At 35.8% G+C, this 18,437-nt stretch overlaps 2 protein-coding genes across 2 annotated transcripts; both read right to left on the reverse strand.

Moving 5' to 3' along the window:
* Positions 1 to 1,978: 1,978 nt before the first annotated feature.
* On the reverse strand, positions 1,979 to 2,471 carry LOC126799763 (nuclear transcription factor Y subunit B-4). Its single transcript, XM_050527027.1, has one exon. The coding sequence runs from the start codon at positions 2,469 to 2,471 to the stop codon at positions 2,007 to 2,009; it is 465 nt and encodes a 154-aa protein (XP_050382984.1). The 3' UTR covers positions 1,979 to 2,006.
* Positions 2,472 to 13,722: 11,251 nt separating this feature from the next.
* LOC126799411 (probable methyltransferase At1g29790) lies at positions 13,723 to 16,467 on the reverse strand. The gene is made up of 3 exons (XM_050526614.1): positions 16,395 to 16,467; positions 16,107 to 16,203; positions 13,723 to 15,387 (listed from the first exon to the last, which is right to left on the reverse strand). The coding sequence occupies exon 3, from the start codon at positions 15,308 to 15,310 to the stop codon at positions 13,901 to 13,903; it is 1,410 nt and encodes a 469-aa protein (XP_050382571.1). The 5' UTR covers positions 15,311 to 15,387; positions 16,107 to 16,203; positions 16,395 to 16,467; the 3' UTR covers positions 13,723 to 13,900.
* Positions 16,468 to 18,437: the final 1,970 nt, after the last annotated feature.

Here is an 18,437-nt window from a genome sequence, read left to right on the forward strand (position 1 = left end):
TACATTCTTTTATATATATACTACTACAATTGGATGGGAAGTTCACTACATCAACCTGCACTCATGCAGACATGCAGTGTAGTAAAGCTTGAATTGGTGATTCAGCACCCAAAAAAAAAAAAACTTGCCTTGGTAAAATTATGTTTTAGGAGAAGAAAAAAAATATTGATGTCTTTAGCACATATATAATGTCTTCACTCTTCAGTTAATTCGTGTAGCCTTGTGGTCAAGCATGCAATGCACATATATTAGAGTGCAAGAGAGACATTTTTTTTTCTAAATTAGGACATTTCATCTCAACTAAGTGATAATACAATCCAATCAAACACCAATTGATTAAATTGCAAATATCTTCTAAACTCGTTTCAAATCTAACATAAAACATTTGGTGTACGCTATGAAGAGAAACGTAATTTTCTTAAATTCTGTGTAATTAATAATGACATGTTAAAAATTAATGTCATAACTAAACAATTTATGATCAGAATGTTGTTTGAAGATCGAATGACTCAACATGCTAGGTTAAATATGATCATTAGCTTACAAACGCGAAATAAATGTCCTTAATTACTCTTCTTAACCACTCTTGCCAGCCATAATCATCATAAGAAAGTAAGTCCTCGCATAACGTATATATAACTCATAGCTATATACAAACCAATACATTCACCACTACTTGGAAGGTACGTAATCAACTAATCATATCGATCATCGCGCGGTACTCACTTATGGTTTTTGAGATGGTACTTAATTTGAGGAAGCTTAACAATAAACCGATTCACAGTAAGAGATTAGAGATGCATATGATGATATGAAGTATATATAGATCCAGATATGAAGGTATCAAGATGTTAATCAGCTTTTCAAGTTGTTATATACAAGTATATATGGAGAACTTTCAATGCAAGCTCAATTAAGGATCTATCTATATTTGCATTCCACTTTCCATGCCAATTTCCGTTCTTGATTCGCTTGATATCGATATAAGACTAGTATGTGGATCGATGATTTCAAAACAAACAGAGAAGACCTGTATGAACAAGCGTACTATATGTTATGTGGTGGTATTTTACTACAAACTTAGTAAGGTAGTCCTGTGAACAATAATATGCTTAATAAGTTAGTCGCGATTGATCGATCATGTTGTTATCTACAAACACATGCACAGAAGTGCGAATTAAGACAACTAAAGCTAGATGGAGATAATAGTTTTGAACAAATCGATTCAAAAGGGTTTGGATATATATACTTGGTAATATGTAAACTATATCAGATGGATTTCACAATAACTCATTTGCCAGGAAGTATAATCAGGTCCCATATGATTAGCTAGTTAAAACTGGGTAGTCCCTTAAGAACTAGAGTATATTAGTGAAGATATATTAAAACTGTTTAAATCCAGGGAAAATAAAATGAATGAAGGAAATGTATCAAAAGAAACTATAGACAAAAATGTAGGTCTTGATCCAAATATATAACCTAAGATCTGAAGTAAGAGAGAAGCAAAGATTTTTAGCTAGTACCCTGCTGCTAGATAGATATATAGATTTTTCTAGTAGTGATCGACGTCAGATATATATATAAATCCATCATCTACACACCTATCTCCTACAAAGTAGTTTAGAATTTTTGTCCAAATAGATTGAGATTTTGCGACATGCCGTTGTAATTTAGACTCTCAACTGATGAACTCAGATCTGTTATAGGCGCATATATAACATATAGAGCTAATAAAGTGCAAGACTTAAACACATTGATCTGTTAAATTTATATCAGAATCCATGAGCAAATGAATCCGCGATCCTTTCTTTGTTAACAGATTTATAAAAGAGATCAGCTTAAGCTAAAAAGATACATAATGCAGAAATTGAAGAAAAGCATGATTAAAATACCAGCAGAAAAGATACAACATTACCTCTCAGATCCAAGCTATCTAGCAAGCAAAGTAAGTCAGTTCTTACTGATAATTAGGCCTATAATTAACATGGTAATCATAGTACTGAGCTTCAAGACGGCTTGGCAAAGGAGCTGTCACCCTTCTCAAGAATCCTAAACTCCAGATTTGGAGGCTGAGTTCCACTTAAATACATAGGCTGATCTCCTTCTCTGATCTCTAATTGGCTGGATGAGCTAGTAATTATATTAATGTTGCTTTGGTTAGCAGCTGATCTCTGTCTCTCAGCTTCCCTATACTTGTGCAAGTACCTTGTTGTAGCCTCAGCATAGTTATCAAATCCTAAAGCACTCAGAGCCCAACAGATGTCGTCTCCATTCACCGTCTTTCGATTCTCTTTGTGACACTTGTCAGAAGCCTCGCCCGTTACAAAACTTAGGAACTCCGTTGCACACTCTTGCATCCTTTGCTTGGCTTCCTTGGAAACTTTTGCTCTTTGGGGAAGACTTTGCTTCATGATCCTCCCCACGTTTGCAATTGGCAGTAACCGATCTTGTTCTTCCTCATGATCAACCATTTTCTAGCTAGTTGTCTCTCTCTATATATGGTTTTCTAAGTTCTCTGCAATTAACTAGCTAAATCTGCTATCTACTTATCAGACTGATCTTTTATGATGCCGACACGTTGCTTAAAAACCGAACGTTTGCCTATATTTTTATAGGCGCTTGTGTACATTTATACGCATGAGCGCGTATGTTACGATCCGTTATGTTATCTTTATTAAAATTCAGAGACACTTTATAAATTATGTCACGAAACACTTTTTAAGAAACGTCAATAATTTATATTATAATAGAGTATATAAATAAATTCAAACAGTAAAAAGACTAAAACCCTTAATTCTAGTACAACGGTCCCCACTAAACCTCAAGCATTTTCTTGATATTGATTAGTACTCTCTGGATTAACTATTAGCTTAAAGGGATCTTGTAGTTCGTAATGGTGATATAATTGACTGATTGAGTGGTTGTCATTCATGCACGTCTCATGCTTAGGGATGGATCCAACCAAGAACTATCTAAAAAGAACTGATTACGAACATTAGTGTTTGATTAGCTCATCCATGAGGTTCGGTCATGAAGTTTTGTCACTCTATTTGGAGGCATAGTGTCCCATTTCATTGGTTAATTTCTTTCATTTTTCCTGTCAATGCAATAGTATATGTTAGGTTCTGGCCGTCGCCGAATATAAACAAAGACCAGCTCCCGAACTCTTTCGAACACTAGCTGATTTCATTTCTGCTGATATTATATATATGATGCTATATTGATGATCGTCTCATAATATGAATACGAAGCTCCTGACGGATTAGCTGCAGTAAAAACAACCCAACCAAAGATTAGCAAGTTAGTGATCTTCAATTGGGAAGTTGCTATATATGTATTCAATGTCATTAATTAATCAATTATTTTCTCTAATTTCATGTTATTTCTCTTATATATATATATATATATATATATATATATATATTAGTCTATATCCATAGTGAAACTTCACTCTGAAATTACAGAGTGAAGTTCCAATTTTGACACACTTTTCGATTAAATTTTTTCACCATAAGCGATTCAATATTTAGCCATCTGAATATGCTAATCCCTACCTGTAGAATTATCCCATACACCATTGAATTGGTGCACCGGGATTGTAAACACAAACCCGGTAAGCTTTTCAGCCCGTATGAGTAAACCAACAGTAAACATGCATCGCATACAAAGGAAATATGTCAAATAACATTTAAAGACAAACGTACTCATGTGACACTGGACAACCCATCTGTTATCCAAAATCATTTAAAAACATGAGTACTCATGAGACTCAGGCAACCCATGTGTTACCCCTTATATAGTACACCGACAGGCACTGAGCAACCCATCTGGTTACCTAAAATCATGTAAAACATGGGCATTCATGAGACCCAGGTACTCATCTGTTACCCCTCATGCAGTACACCGACAGACACTGGGCGGCCCATATGTACCCAATGTCACTAAAAAATATATGGGTACTCATGAGACCCAGGCAACTCATCTGCTACCCCTCATGCAGTACACCGGCAGACAGATTAGAACTCTAACTGAATCGTAACGGTCACCCGGCCAAGGCTTGGTTCCGATACTACCAACACATCCGAAGACAGAAAAACACGTCCAAAGACAAAAAACACGTTCGAAGACAGAAAAAACGTCCGAAGACAGAAAAAGTTTTAACAAGACTCAATGTTAAAACCACATATAATAACAATCCACTCATATTATTGTATTACAACAAAGCGACTCTTGCTCAAATAAAATAAATATAGTTGCCTCAGTATAATTCATTTGAAAATCATGTAACAGTATATAATATGGCAACTCATATATATGTATCGTATTTACCATTTTATACACATACACAACCCACTTTATTATATACATGTCATAGTTCGATCTTTTTAAGAAAACGTAAATATGAGTCACCGCCAAGGGTAGACCCGTCATAGTGAGATTTACTCACATTCACTATAGTCCATAATCACTAAAACCTTTTTAAAATCATTTATTAAAATATTGTTTCACTTACCCATGAACCGTAGACGATCAAGTTTACTTAATTTAAACCAAAACATATTTTTTAAATAATTTTTTTATAAACTAGTGATGCAACGACTATGGTGACAACTCAAACTAAATTCAATAATTATAACACTACTTCAATCATGATGATCATTGTGAGGTTTACTCACCTTATTTCCTGCGTGCAACTTCCACGACACCGAAATCAATTCCCTCACTCGTTTCGTTGGTCACCTAATAGCATGATAAAATGCTTAGAAAACGATATGTAAAATATCAGGTGACGATTTCATTACAGCTAAATGATGTTAATAAAACATTGTTCATAGGACAATGTTCGTGTTTCATTGTTTACATAACATTGTTCATACACACTGTTTTATAAAAATTGTTCGTGTTTACTATTCACAGTTACTGTTCATGCACCGCCACTATTTTCCGACCACCATCATCAATGACTACCAAATTTCACCACTACAATCTAAATGACATTCCTAACAAATTTCTAGTTCACAACAAAGTCTAAATCAAAGTTTAAAACCTCCAATTTTCGGAATTTCTGAAAAATTTCAAATCATGAACCCTAGAATTGAAATTTCTTGGTTCAAGTTCTTACCTTCGATTGAGCTCAAAACCATTGTAAGGGTTGTTGACGACGTTGAGGCAAGGAGTTTGAGACCGGTGGTGAAGCCTAAACTCGCTGGAAAATTGAATAACACAACCGGGTCACCATCGGGTTTCCAGGTTGGCGTCCGGGCTTCGATGCGTGGAAACCAGCGTGCTACTCCACGCTCCACCACCACAGGGAGGTGTGCAATGAGGAGACGAAGCGATCTAGGCTGGCCCGGTCGTCTAAAACCTCCGGAGTCGGCCGGAAAAGTCGAGTCGGTCGGATCCGGGTCGGGTCAGAATGAAATTTTTGATTCTAAACGACGTGCGTGCGGAGAGAAATGGAGAGAAAAATAGGGATATTACATGTATAAATGAATAATTTTCAGTTAAACGTAAGATAAGCAAAGTAGCTGATAAGTCCGAAGTGGTTAAATCGATCAAGCACGTACATGAGTTTCTAGCTCTACTTTATGATCTCATATAATTATTTGAGAAGCATCCAGATTCTAGCTTGAGTAGTCCATATCTATCTGCAGTTTTCCCACCGATAGATCACATTTATATATTTATTGATTATAGAAAATGATATAATTCCAGCTTTTTACCATCAAAGTGTGCAGAAAACCCGTATTCTGTATTCCCTGAATTATCCTGTATTCTGTAACTTCATTGGTAAAACTCATTCTTTAATTAGTTAGAGATAGTTTAATTTGAACCTAATTGATATTGATATGTTGCTTTAAACATATTTAAGAATCTTCTTACATACTAAAATATATTAGCTTATGCAATCTAGCTAGCTAGGATTGTTTCTTTAAGCTCAATTTGCTAATACTTTGGGTTGTAGAAAGTAGAAAGGTTCTTTATATCAATTAAACAAATCTAATTAAGGTAAAAACTTATTAGGTTTAGTGTAGTGCACCAACACAAAAGGTCATAATTCGATGGATAGGATCCAGAATTCAGAACTACCCTAGATACTTGGAGGTCTTCTTAGGGCTTTATACTCCTTCTTTTTGTAGGCCATATACACCTTTCTTTTATTCGACTAATGGCATCTGATGATCATGATCATTGATTATTCCGATTAAGTAAATTCGAATCAAAGCTTATTTTGTAATTAGATTGTTGTGTAAAGGCCCATATTCAAATCCAGTTGAGAATACATGGGTTGCAATTTTCAGTGATTATACATTTATACATGGGTTGAATACATGGGTATATATAATAATTTCTCTTTGAGTAATGCCGATATCTTGGTTTTATTCTGACCAGTTTTAAAGCACAAGCCTACTGATTCAATACGTACGTCTCAATACAATGCTCATGGATCAGATATAACCATTAACTAATTAAGTAACGTCCATGTATTACATTATTTGTCTTTTACATCTCCGAGACTCTAAAGCACGGGAAGGGTGACCAAAGTTAACTTGTACATTCTCCGATGGAAGTTCCTTCAGTGAGCTGGTAACGAGGACGTCGTTGATTTGCCGGCTAATGACTTCGATCTTCTTCTGAGAAAATCAAAAAGAAGAGAAAATTAGAGGCTCAACACTTATATTACTGCATGTTCTATTTCTTATATATATATATCAGTATTTATTTTTTATCCTTCATGTAAAGTTACAGTTTAACCAGACCATGGAGGATATGGATAAATATTGTCTTAATTAGAGTTTAGCTAGCTATTGGAATAGACACAACAAATCAGCAAACAAATGTATGTTCAATGAGATCAAACAATTAAGAATAGAAATAGCAAGAACTGGAATTAATGCAGGAGCTCCCTTCAGTCCAATGGGCGGTCCAAGCAGCGGAAGGAGTTGCTCCCATATCATGCAACTGGCCGAAACCCTTAACATACTCCCCATAACTATTAAGGGTGAGCCAAAGTGCATGAGATGACAGCTCTAACCACTACACGGCCCTCTGAATTGGACTAAAGGAAGCTCAATTCACAACTCACAGAGATATTTATCTCTGTCTAGCTAGCTCTTAAACTCAAATCGCTCGATGAATCTGAGCTGATTAACTCTATTGCCAGAGAAGAGAAGAGAAGGATGAATGGTGTGGAAAGTTCCTTCAGTGAGCTGGTAACAACGACGTCGTTGATTCGCACGCCGACTAATTATTTGGATCTTCTTCTGAGAAAATCATGAAAAAAGAGAAAATTAGAGACTCAACACTTCAATATATTACTGCATGCATGTTCTATCTCATATATATCGATCAGTACTTATTTTTCATCTTTCATGTAAAGTTACGGTTTAACCAGACCATGGAGGATATGGATATTGTGCGTCTTAGAGCTTAGCTAGCTAGTGGAATGGACGTACGTACCAAACCATCAAAGAAATGTATGTTCAATGAGATCAAACAATTAAGAATAGATTTAGTAAGAACTGGAATTAATGCAGGAGCTCCCTTCACTCCAATGGGCGGTCCAAGCAGCGGAAGGAGTTGCTCCCATATCATACAACTGGCCGAAACCCTTAACATTACTCTCCATAGTTATTAAGGGTGAGCCAAAGTGCATGAGATGACAGCTCTAACCACTACTCGGCCCTCTGAATTGGACTAAAGGAAGCTCCATTCACAACTCATAGAGATATTTATCTATCTCTCTGCTAGCTTGATCTTAAACTCAACGTAACTCGCTCAACGTATCTGAGCCAATTAACTCTATTGCCTGAGAGAGAAGGGGAGAGAACAAAAGGGTGTGGGAAATGGTTCATCACCAAAGAGTCCTATTTATACTAGTTTGGGGAGCTCGATCAATAATTGTTGTGGGAATCTTGTTGCTTCAAAAGCCTTGTGATAGAACAGTAGTAGTGAATGCATGGGCAAGGATATCTCGTCCTCATTCAACTTTTGTCTTCGATACTGTCACATGATGTAAGAGCAAGGACAGACTCACCTCATTTCTCCCTGGAAATAAGCATAATAATTGGCCATCACGTTACGAATATCAAATAACGTATAACTCAATGGTAGCGAGAGACGCTCCTCAAAAATCTTGAATCCAAACCTCACCAACTTCACAACCTAATGTAATTGCAGTTAGATCATGTTTTATAGGACAAAGAACTGAAATAATTAAGAAACCTACTCCACCATATGTATGTAATGAATTTTCATTGCAAGCATATGCATGTCTTTTGTGAATGTTTCACGACCACGTCATAAATGGTTTAACATACAAATAATACAATGTGCAAATTAAAAAATCTTCATCAATTAGTTCATTTATCAAATACTTTCGATCATTCAATAAAACGAAACGCGCAGGAGAGAGAGCCAGATAGGCCGTGAAATGAATAAATTAACACCCTTTAATGAGTTTAAATCATTATAGCAGTGATCAACAAGTGAGACTGTTCGGTTCCGAATTTTACTTCCGGCCAATAGTCAGCACGCGGAGGCGAACCTTTACTATTTGCCTTGTTCTTGAATGTGTATGTGTTGGCATGCCAGTACCTATGAGTCAGGTACAACTTGCTTCTTCTTGTTGATGTGCGCTCATACTTCATTCTTTTCAAACGATTGAGTGCAGATGTTTACTAAACATGCAACTGAGCTCAAATAAGACATGCAACAGATGACTTCTAGGATTTTTCTCCACCTCTCTGTAAGATGGCCGGTTCTTACTTAAACCGTTTGGGGAATAAGCATAGCTAAACATCAAGATTACGGGGACGTTTGTACTGATTGTTGCTGACTTGGCAGACTTTAGATTTTTGCAACAAGCTAAGGTAGTGACTCGATGGACTTGACTCTTTGCCGAGGTAAGTTGGACTTGTGCTACATGCAGCGAAGGTGCATATGGTAGCGATGCTCCGTTGAGAGGCTTTGGTTTTGCAGTTGCACAAAAATTTAGTTGAATTGTGTGTCCGATTTTGTGCAAAAAACCATTTTATATAGAGAACACAATTTGTTCTTTCTTTCGGATCAAGTAATTATAACCCCTTATTAAGTAAGACAATAATTCATTTCTCAACTCAAATTTGGATTCTTGAATATTCCCGAAAATCTATTCCTAAAAGGAATGAAAATCTTCTCTACTTATTAGCTTTCCCAAATAACCGGTGTAACAGGCTAAAACTCAAAATAATTAGCAAGGAATTATTTAGGCACAAACAGAGACGGACTCCTGGATACCATATGCATCATGTTGGTTCCATCGCTTTTGATGATACATGCTCATGTATATCAGAAAATAATATGTATCATATTGGTGCAATTGAACCATTTTCTCAAAAAACACATATTCTCGGACAGTTTCTGCAAGTACAAGCAATTCCCGCCTATTATGTGCGGACTTACCAACGAACATCTAAGTAGCTAGGGGTGGTTCTGAATGCATTGAATATCATTGAATGTTTTATATCATACAACTCAGTTGCGTACGTGTGTTAATCATGAATAGTATAGCGACGAAAATGTCCGAGAGGTATAAAACTATAAATCTTTCAAAGAGATTTACACGTCTATGATCGACGTCTAATATGAGGTCGATCACCAGTTATACAAAGCACCAAAATGTCCAATAGGTATCCATCGTGCTGGTCCAAGTACTCTTCTATATCTGTAAGCTGGAAACCAAATTGAAAATACGACCGAACAGTACTTTTATTGAGCAGCAGAGCAATTGATTTTTTACCGCTATATGCATCAATTATATATCTGTATTCTGTACTATCCCACGCAACCCCCTAACCCTAGGATCTCATCTCATTTTCTGGTAAACGTAATTGACGGTCAAGTGTAATGAATGATTGCTGTAATAATAGAAAGTTGACAGGATACTTTGAAGCTGCAGAGATCTATATACCATTTTCACGAATGCTTCAGTCTTGTTTTATAAAAAAGAGATCAATGAGATCATGCATGTGTTTGTTTGTGATTGTCATAGATGCCTGAGTGGATTCTGATTCGGTCTGTTTGATCTTATGGAGCACCCAGCTAGCTTGTCTTGTTTTGATGAAGCAAGGCATGCGTAGATATTCAACTAGCCTTAACTAGGATTCAAATGGTTGTTTAGATTCATTAAATTTTTCTTACAACGACAGGTTCTCGATTCCTGGCTAATTTGATCAGATGACTCTATGAGTGAATATGCTCATCAGTGATAAACCACAACTTCCATGAGCTGATAAATGATAATAGACCACAACTTCCAGTTCTCAAGCACACAGTATACTTATATATTAACCGTTAACGAATAAATGTTTAAGATCAAGTTATCAACGATGTCAGAACCCAACAATAACCAGCTTTGCTACAACAGAGAATGCAGTAGACCACGCCTCACCGTACTCGACCGTATATGGTGCTCCTCTGTTTAATTCCATCTATGAACTCATATTTGTATGAGACACTCGAAACTATAAATATTAAATCTCCCAGCAACATCAACAAAGCTACGAATAATATCTTCTTTTATACAAATATTATGGCCGGTGATAGTGATCGAAACGTGATCATGATTATAATGTATGTGATCTCTAATCCTTATATATATGATCATAGGCGCGGTTAAATCACTTCAAGAATCGAACATGCATTTGAGCTCACGATACTAATAAAGGATGGATGACCAAGTACAAATTAAATTTTTTTGATCATTTTGTGAACGACAGACAGACGTATGCCTTCATTGGTGAATGGTGATAGAAGGGAGTAATGGTAAATTCTGACAAAAATAAAAGTTGGCAATAGCAATAAGTGATACAGTTGAAACCAATAAAATTAGAATCATCTTGAGCTCATTCTCAACCAAATACATATGCCCCCACACAATTCAAAATGAGGATTTTCTTACTCTTGCTCTTCCTCTCACCTCCCTAGATTAATTATTAGATGCCTGCAGGATTGCTGCAAAAAGTCAGTACATGATCATATTAGAGGAATTATTGACAAAAAGAAGAAGATCATATTAGAGGAATTGGGGTCATGAGAAGCAAATTGTTAGTTTTGTGGGCCTGCAAGGGCTTTCAAATGGATTAAATTTAATTGGCCCACCCGAAAGCCGGTCTAGCTAGGGAGCAGCATGAAGAAAATGACAGGACACTGAAACCCTGGATTAGATTAGCCGATTAGGGTTAGGGGGTTGGCTGCTGCAATAAATCCCGATATGATGAATGCATTGGGCCATTGGCCACTTTGGAGTTCTGGCCTTCTAAGGCTTATTATGAGAGATTCAGTTCAATTAGTCAAAAAAGAATCGTCTCTCTATCGAGGAGCTGCTAGAGATGATCGACTGATTCGACCCTAATGACCATTGAAAATACTCAAATAGAGTGGGTTTCCAAGTTATCAATGTAAGCTAGTATTGGATATGACAAAGCTCCACAGCCTCCATTTTGTTATATATATAGAGCCACCTCTGAATGCTTGGTATCACTCAACGTTGATATGGTTTACCCGAATGCAAAAAATGGTCTTAATCGAGTTGGATGATCGATCAGCATGCATGGTGGTACTGCTTGCAAGTTGCATGTTTCATAAGGTTTACCTTCGAATATGGGGAGTACCTGGACCTAGCTCACATATACATCAAGTATTCCTCATTGTCTCTGGAGTTTTTTTATGAGAGGGTGCTCGATCGTCCTATGAAAGTAGTTTTGATTAGCGGGTCGATCGAAGACTCTGCTGTGTACCCTGCATATATTCTACGGCGTTACAACAAGTCTCCCTATGATGAATATTCTGCACGTACGTATAGAACTGCTTATAGTTAGTGTCATTGTGCACCAACGTACTCTGTATATTTTATCGATTCATATAACATATATTTATGTATTTTGCCTTTAAATTAGGGTTACAATATAAGCGATTTAGTTGTACAGTATTTGTTGATCGAAATTGAACAGCCAATTGAATGGTTTCTACTACTGCAGTACTGCTACATCTTTATTTTTATTTTACCTAGGTTAACCTTTATCTAGACATCTAGAACTCGAAGTGAGTCGATTAACAAAGTCTCATTTGGCCTTTTTGAGTTTAATACCAAACTGAATTGCGTGTTGAAGGGGGGGACATGACCAGTACCTATTATCACATAGGGACCTTTTTTTTTCATGTGAATATAAAAATTAATATAAATTAATATGTGATTAATTATTAGTTACAAAATTAACACTTTCTTCACATATTTTTTAATTATTTATTAGAAAATTTAATAAGTACTCCAATTACCAAATTTTGTGGACTTAAATCATGATTAAATATATTTTTTTTATAAATTTAATTTGATATTTAACTCTTGAAATCATAAATTTAGTATGAAAATGATACATTACATTCCATTATGAATGTGAGGGTCTTGAATTTTATTTAATTAATAATAAATATTTTTTAATTAATATTTTTTATTTTTTTCGTCTAGGGCCTCTCCAAGCACGGGCTGGCGCTGCCTGTTATATAACCTTATTCGATCTGGTCTATTATATCGGTATGTTATGCAATTTGATCAAAACTCCGAAAGCAAAACATGAGTGTATGTATGTGTTTTATCAGGAGATGATCGAAGTTTGATTATTAACAGAGATCATGAGTTTCAACTTAATTCATATGAACCGACTAGCTACTAGAACGCTTATATTCAAGGGTTCATGACAGAAAACTAAGATTAATGCATCTGTAGCCATTTACTAAACCGTAATGCATGGGATTGAAAAGGAATTGGATAGAAAGTAATGGGAGAGAGACAAGGAATGGAGGATAGAAGAAGTCATTCCTATAACCATTATAGATCCTTTCTTCTTCGATTACAACCATTATAGATCCTTGATCATGAGTTTCTTCAGTGTGTATGATAATGATATCTAGCTATCTATGAGTATATGGATGTATTTCTTTTTAGTGTACATGTATATGTATACATATGACTTTTGGGAAATAGAAAAGACATTAGAATTTAAAAAAAAAAACAAAAAACAGACCAAACTCACAGGAAATTCTCTTAATTATGAGTGTACTCAAATCTATAAAGAGACTATATTTAGGTGCTATGGAGCACAATGTCCGGCCATCTCTGTAACTGATCGAGTTTCTTATTGATGTGTTTTACCGGAGTCATGTTGTGAAAAATCAATTCAAGAAAACGAAATAGCTCAAACTATTGACCAATTATGGTGATGAGACTTTTAATTATGATACAAACCCACTTTGAAGCCATCTTTCTTTAATCACGGATAACCTTGACTAATTATGATTTGTTCCGGGGTGTGCCCAATATGTTATCCCCAACAAAAACAACTAATGCATTCAAGAAATGAACATATGATCAATAACTAAAATGACATGTACGTTGAGCACTTGAGCATACATAATCAGCTACTTGAATCTATTTCCCTGCAGTCTTTCTTCTCCTTTTTCTTCTGTAAGGGTGCAAAAAAAGCTAGGTTCCCCACTTCTCTTGTTATAATATAGTTGGCCCTGATGTAAATATTGAATTCAAGTTTCAGTAATTTTCTTCAAAAAGTTCAGAGTTTAATACTACTGTTCTGTTTATTGTGGGGAAAATTATAGATTGATATAGGTGGGCATCTATTAACAGCACTGCAATTCAACTTATGAGGTGTTGATTACACATTATAGCCATAATTCAGGTAATATTTCATAACTTCAAAATCCAACTTATCAACCAAATGTCAATCAGGAAAACAAAGACAGTCACAAGTGAGATCCTATCCCCCGTATGTTAATGAATAGACAAAAGTAATAAGTAATATTCAAATAAACAGATCCATACTCCATAGTATGAACTGTTAATTGATCAGATTGCTCTGGGAGGTTTCTCTAACACTGCAGAGAAGTAGACCTCATCCTTTGATTTAGGAGAAATAGTCCACTTGTGTTTCTTGTATCTCAATTGCAGAAACATGTACATGAAAACATCCAAATCCTTTTTATTGCAGAAGAACCGGTCAATCCATAACAATCCGCCAGGCCTCAGAACTCGGTCCCAATCAAACAAGATGAAATCCAGCAACTGCAGGTCAATCCAGCCATCCAGAAATCCAGCTGTATGAATCAAGTCCATGATGTTATCGAAGAAAGGTAGACGCTGATTCAATGTTAGATACAGCGGGACTAAACCCCTTAATGCAATCATTTCATTGAAAGGAGCCCCAAGGTTCAGAGCAGTAGAAACTACTGTAACATTGTTTTCTCTCATTCTTGCAGCAAAAGTACCTGTGCCAACACCATAGTCAAGACCAATTCTTATCTCCCCAGGCTTAATAGCCAAAATTTCGCTGATCAGGAAATCAACTGGTAGCGAGCTATTTTTAACTACCCATTTAAGCTTTTCCTTCTCCATTTCAAAACATCCAACACACTTTGAATAACCTTTCTTGGAGTTATTGCTCATTAAGCACTGAAAATTCCTGCACTGATAATTGCTCCACCGCACATTTCTGTCATCTGGCAATTTCCAAAGAGACTCATTGATCGGGTAAGGCTTCTGGTAGACCTTTGAGGCCCTTGTCAAGCATCGCCTCCGGGGCAAAGGATCACAACCATTAAACATCAGCTTCTGAGCCAAGTTCCAATCATCGTCACAATACGACCCGATGTCATAATTCATGTACTCTTCCAGCTCTTTCTTGTACAACACACAAGCATGTCCAATTGTATTGTATATCCTCTCTGTTCCAAATATATTTAACTTCCCAGTTCTAGTCTCCTTCGGGGTTATGTACTTCCTTATCTCTTCAATCACAAAAGTATTAATCAAAGGTTCCTCTTTCATCGTTGAGTTTCTAATACCTTCAAGGATAGGTAACCGAATCAGTCTCAGAGAAATGTGAGCAGTATAAAGGGGCCTGATTACTTCCTCCTCCAGATACTTCTTAAACTCCAATTTTGTAATATTAGTTGTATGCAAGACGTCTTTGTTCTTCTCCATTTGCTGCACAGCTGACTCTAGCTTTTCTTGTAAACTATCCAATTTGCTTAGCACTTCCCCTACTCGATCAGAAAGAGCTTTTATGTCGAAGCCTTCATATGCATCTTGGACCCCATAAACATGCCGGCATATGTCTTCATTGCGCCAGAAAAATCCAGCAGAGTAGAACTTGAAGAGGCTGGATATGCTGACAATTATAACAAGCCCTCCCAGTAGAATCTGGAGCCATCCCATTATCCTACCGAATCTGCATTTAGGAAGGCATGACCTCCTCATCGTTTATAAAGCAGGAAAGTTTACCTTTCCTTTGAACCAAGCTCAAGCTCTATCCTCTCTGTATTTAGTTCTTCCACCTAGTAAAAAAAAAAACTGATTCTCAGCACTGAATTCGATATCTCAAAGTCACTACAAGCCCACATTACAACTTACTGATTAACAATCACATGTCGAACCGTTACTGAGAAACTATGGAATGAGAATTAGAGAAACTAGTCCTATTGTTTGAAGAATGATATGTAATAATAAATCTCATCACTAAGTGATTATTCGCATTTCGATAAAAAAAAAATTATTCTCATCATAACAGCAACAGATATGAGGAGTAAGTCTGGTGATCTAATACTAAATACTCGCACTATGTGAAATTAGAGAATACAATGCTAAGACATATAATGTTCGATCAGGGCATGCAAAACCCAAGATTCAGGATGATTCTGAAACAAAACTACTCTGTTTGTCTCATACAACATGAATCACTGAATCAGAATGAAGACCATTTTCACTTGTAACACATTTTTTAGCTAATGATTTCTGGAAATATATAGAATCACCAATTGTCACAATAAAGCCAATGTCTTGCAAAATTCTAGCACCTACCCAACTCTCATTACTAGACTTTTACCAATTCAATCAGTTACCCTCTAACCATTCCATAACAAATCCCAAAACCAAATCAAACATGAGTAAACAAAACTTATACTTTCTTTCTTGATCAAATGAAGAATAGGCAAATGAAGCTATAGACAAACTATTAAAATCAAAATTGACATCAAGTATCAAACTTTATACATACCCAAATGAAGAATCTCCGGGAACTTGCATCAAACTGGAGCCAAACCCATCTTCCTGTGCACCATTCAACTTCCACTGCAGCTCTCTCCCCAAATGACCTAAAGAAATGAACATAAAGATTGAACCTTTCAGTTAAAAACTTGAAAAACAATCCAATTACACTTCCCAATTGAGCTTTTAGAGCTGTAAATTCGTAATCTTGAAGCTTACAGAGTTGCCCAATTGATTAAACTGGTCAATAATTTATGTATATTATGATTATTCAATGTATGAAGAAACATGAACTTACTCAACAGAGTCTGAAGCACGAATCTCCATGAAGAAACTGTGATGAGAAACGAATAAGTTGAAATTAAAAATGCTAGATCTTCTGCACAGTCTGAGTTTGCTGTTTAATATATTATATATGAGGCGTTGACTGTGACTGTGAGAACGAAACCGGGAAGCTCAAATAGTGGTGGACCGACCCATTTGAATAGCTGTGGGCGGGTCGGGTTAAACCCGGGAACATTTTTGAATGTGACGTTTGGGATCGGGATTTCATTTCCATGGAGGAAGGGCAGGTAGAGATGTGTATGTTCACATCATCACATGCAGTGTTCTTTATATCAGAATTAAGGGTTGATCACAAAGACTCGAATACAAATGGTACTTACTTATTGGTGAAATAAACCCACAAATTGTTATTAGAAATTGGTGTTTTCTGATTTGGGTGTGTTAATCTTAGGATAGTTTTGGTTGGTTTATAAAAATGCATGTATATTAGTAGATTAGTAGATAAGAGATAAAGTTAGAAAATTAGATCTTAATAAACCTATAAACGTATTGCTGATTCATCCCCAACTAGATGAAAACTAGACCCGTAACTTGCTCACGCATTCTTTATCACACTAGTTTTGGCTAAAATTGCATGTTCTTCTGTTCTCATCAAATTCTTACTCTTGAGCTTTCTACAGATCTCAAATTTAGAAAACTCAAAAATAACAAAGCAGTTTTCTTTCTTACAATCTTTAGTCATCAAGCAATTAAATAAAGTTCATTCACACAAGATCGTTTGAGATTTAATTTGGCACTCAATGTCTATGAAGGCGTTAACGGGAAAATATATAAATTAATTCTAATCAATATTGATGAAATAATAGAAAACGTCGAATTTTCACCAGCCCCTCATCTCAATCACTGGAAAATCAGTGATAGATATATACTTAGCGAAGTCATCGTCATTAATCATATGGAGCTCAAGCCACTTGGTTAACCATGGGCGGGGGATTAGCATTGGATTGACTTAGAGTAGGCCAAACTAATATTTTTAAAAACCTAGAACAATAACACATGTTGTTATGTTATTCGAGTATTTTTGTAGAGGAAGAAAAAGTCCCAAGACTTTTTTTTTTGGTTAAGAAAAAGTCCTAAGACCCCAAAGGGAAGAAGTCTAATTTTGAGTGGTTTGAAGGTCGCATTGCATGTAGCTTTGAAGCTAATCACACAAAATACTCGCCTAAATTAATGGCAGTGGTGATAACCAAAGTTGAAGGGAGGGGAAGAACTTAAAGGATCTAATCTGTTTGAGGTATTCTAAGAAAAGAAGAAGGATATATTGATCGAAAAATTTGGAAGTACTAACAGGATATATAGTTTATTAGTATCGATTTTATATTTGTGTAATGGCTCGAAAATAAATAAATATTATTCCAAATATGCAACACTTGTGAGAAAGGTCTGGTAAGCTTATATGCAACACTTAAGGGTAAGAGTTGATAGAATACTTGAGTAATCACTAATGATTCATACAAGTTCTTAACTATACGGTGTTAGGGGTTGGTACTCTCAATTGTGTTCTAGTTATATCTACGTGCGTTTTAATTATTATGAGGTAATAAGGTGCATGTTATTTATGATATTTTTTTGGAAACAAAAAATTAAACTAGTGCATTATACAACAACAATCTTTAGCATACAATGCTTATAAGTTAGATTTTCTCGAATGGTAGAGTGAATACTAGTGACCTATTAAAGTAATATATATTCAGATTTTCCGGCTTGCATCATTGATTTTCACGCAATATTTGTCGACACTCTAACCTTATCTGTGTGCGCCGAGAGCATCTAAACGTAACGAAATCCAATTTCCAAATACTTTATTACTAAAATTCACAAACCATGCATTGCAAAACAACAATTGAATGGATTTAGGAGTATGAATTGCCAAAACAAAATCCCATGGAAAACATTTTGTTGTTGCCATTTATTTTCTCTCGTTGTATTAAACTCTTGGTTGACACGAGACTATATATTCTCTCGTCTCCGCTCTCTTCCTCTCTATGCAAACAAC

Source organism: Argentina anserina, chromosome 6 (assembly GCF_933775445.1).
Source record: "Argentina anserina chromosome 6, drPotAnse1.1, whole genome shotgun sequence".
Taxonomy (NCBI): Eukaryota; Viridiplantae; Streptophyta; class Magnoliopsida; order Rosales; family Rosaceae; genus Argentina; species Argentina anserina.

Coding starts and splice junctions, on each gene's coding strand:
- LOC126799763 (XM_050527027.1), bottom strand. CDS start 2,471: ATGGTTGATCATGAGGAAGAACAAGATCGGTTACTGCCAATTGCAAAC.
- LOC126799411 (XM_050526614.1), bottom strand. CDS start 15,310: ATGAGGAGGTCATGCCTTCCTAAATGCAGATTCGGTAGGATAATGGGA.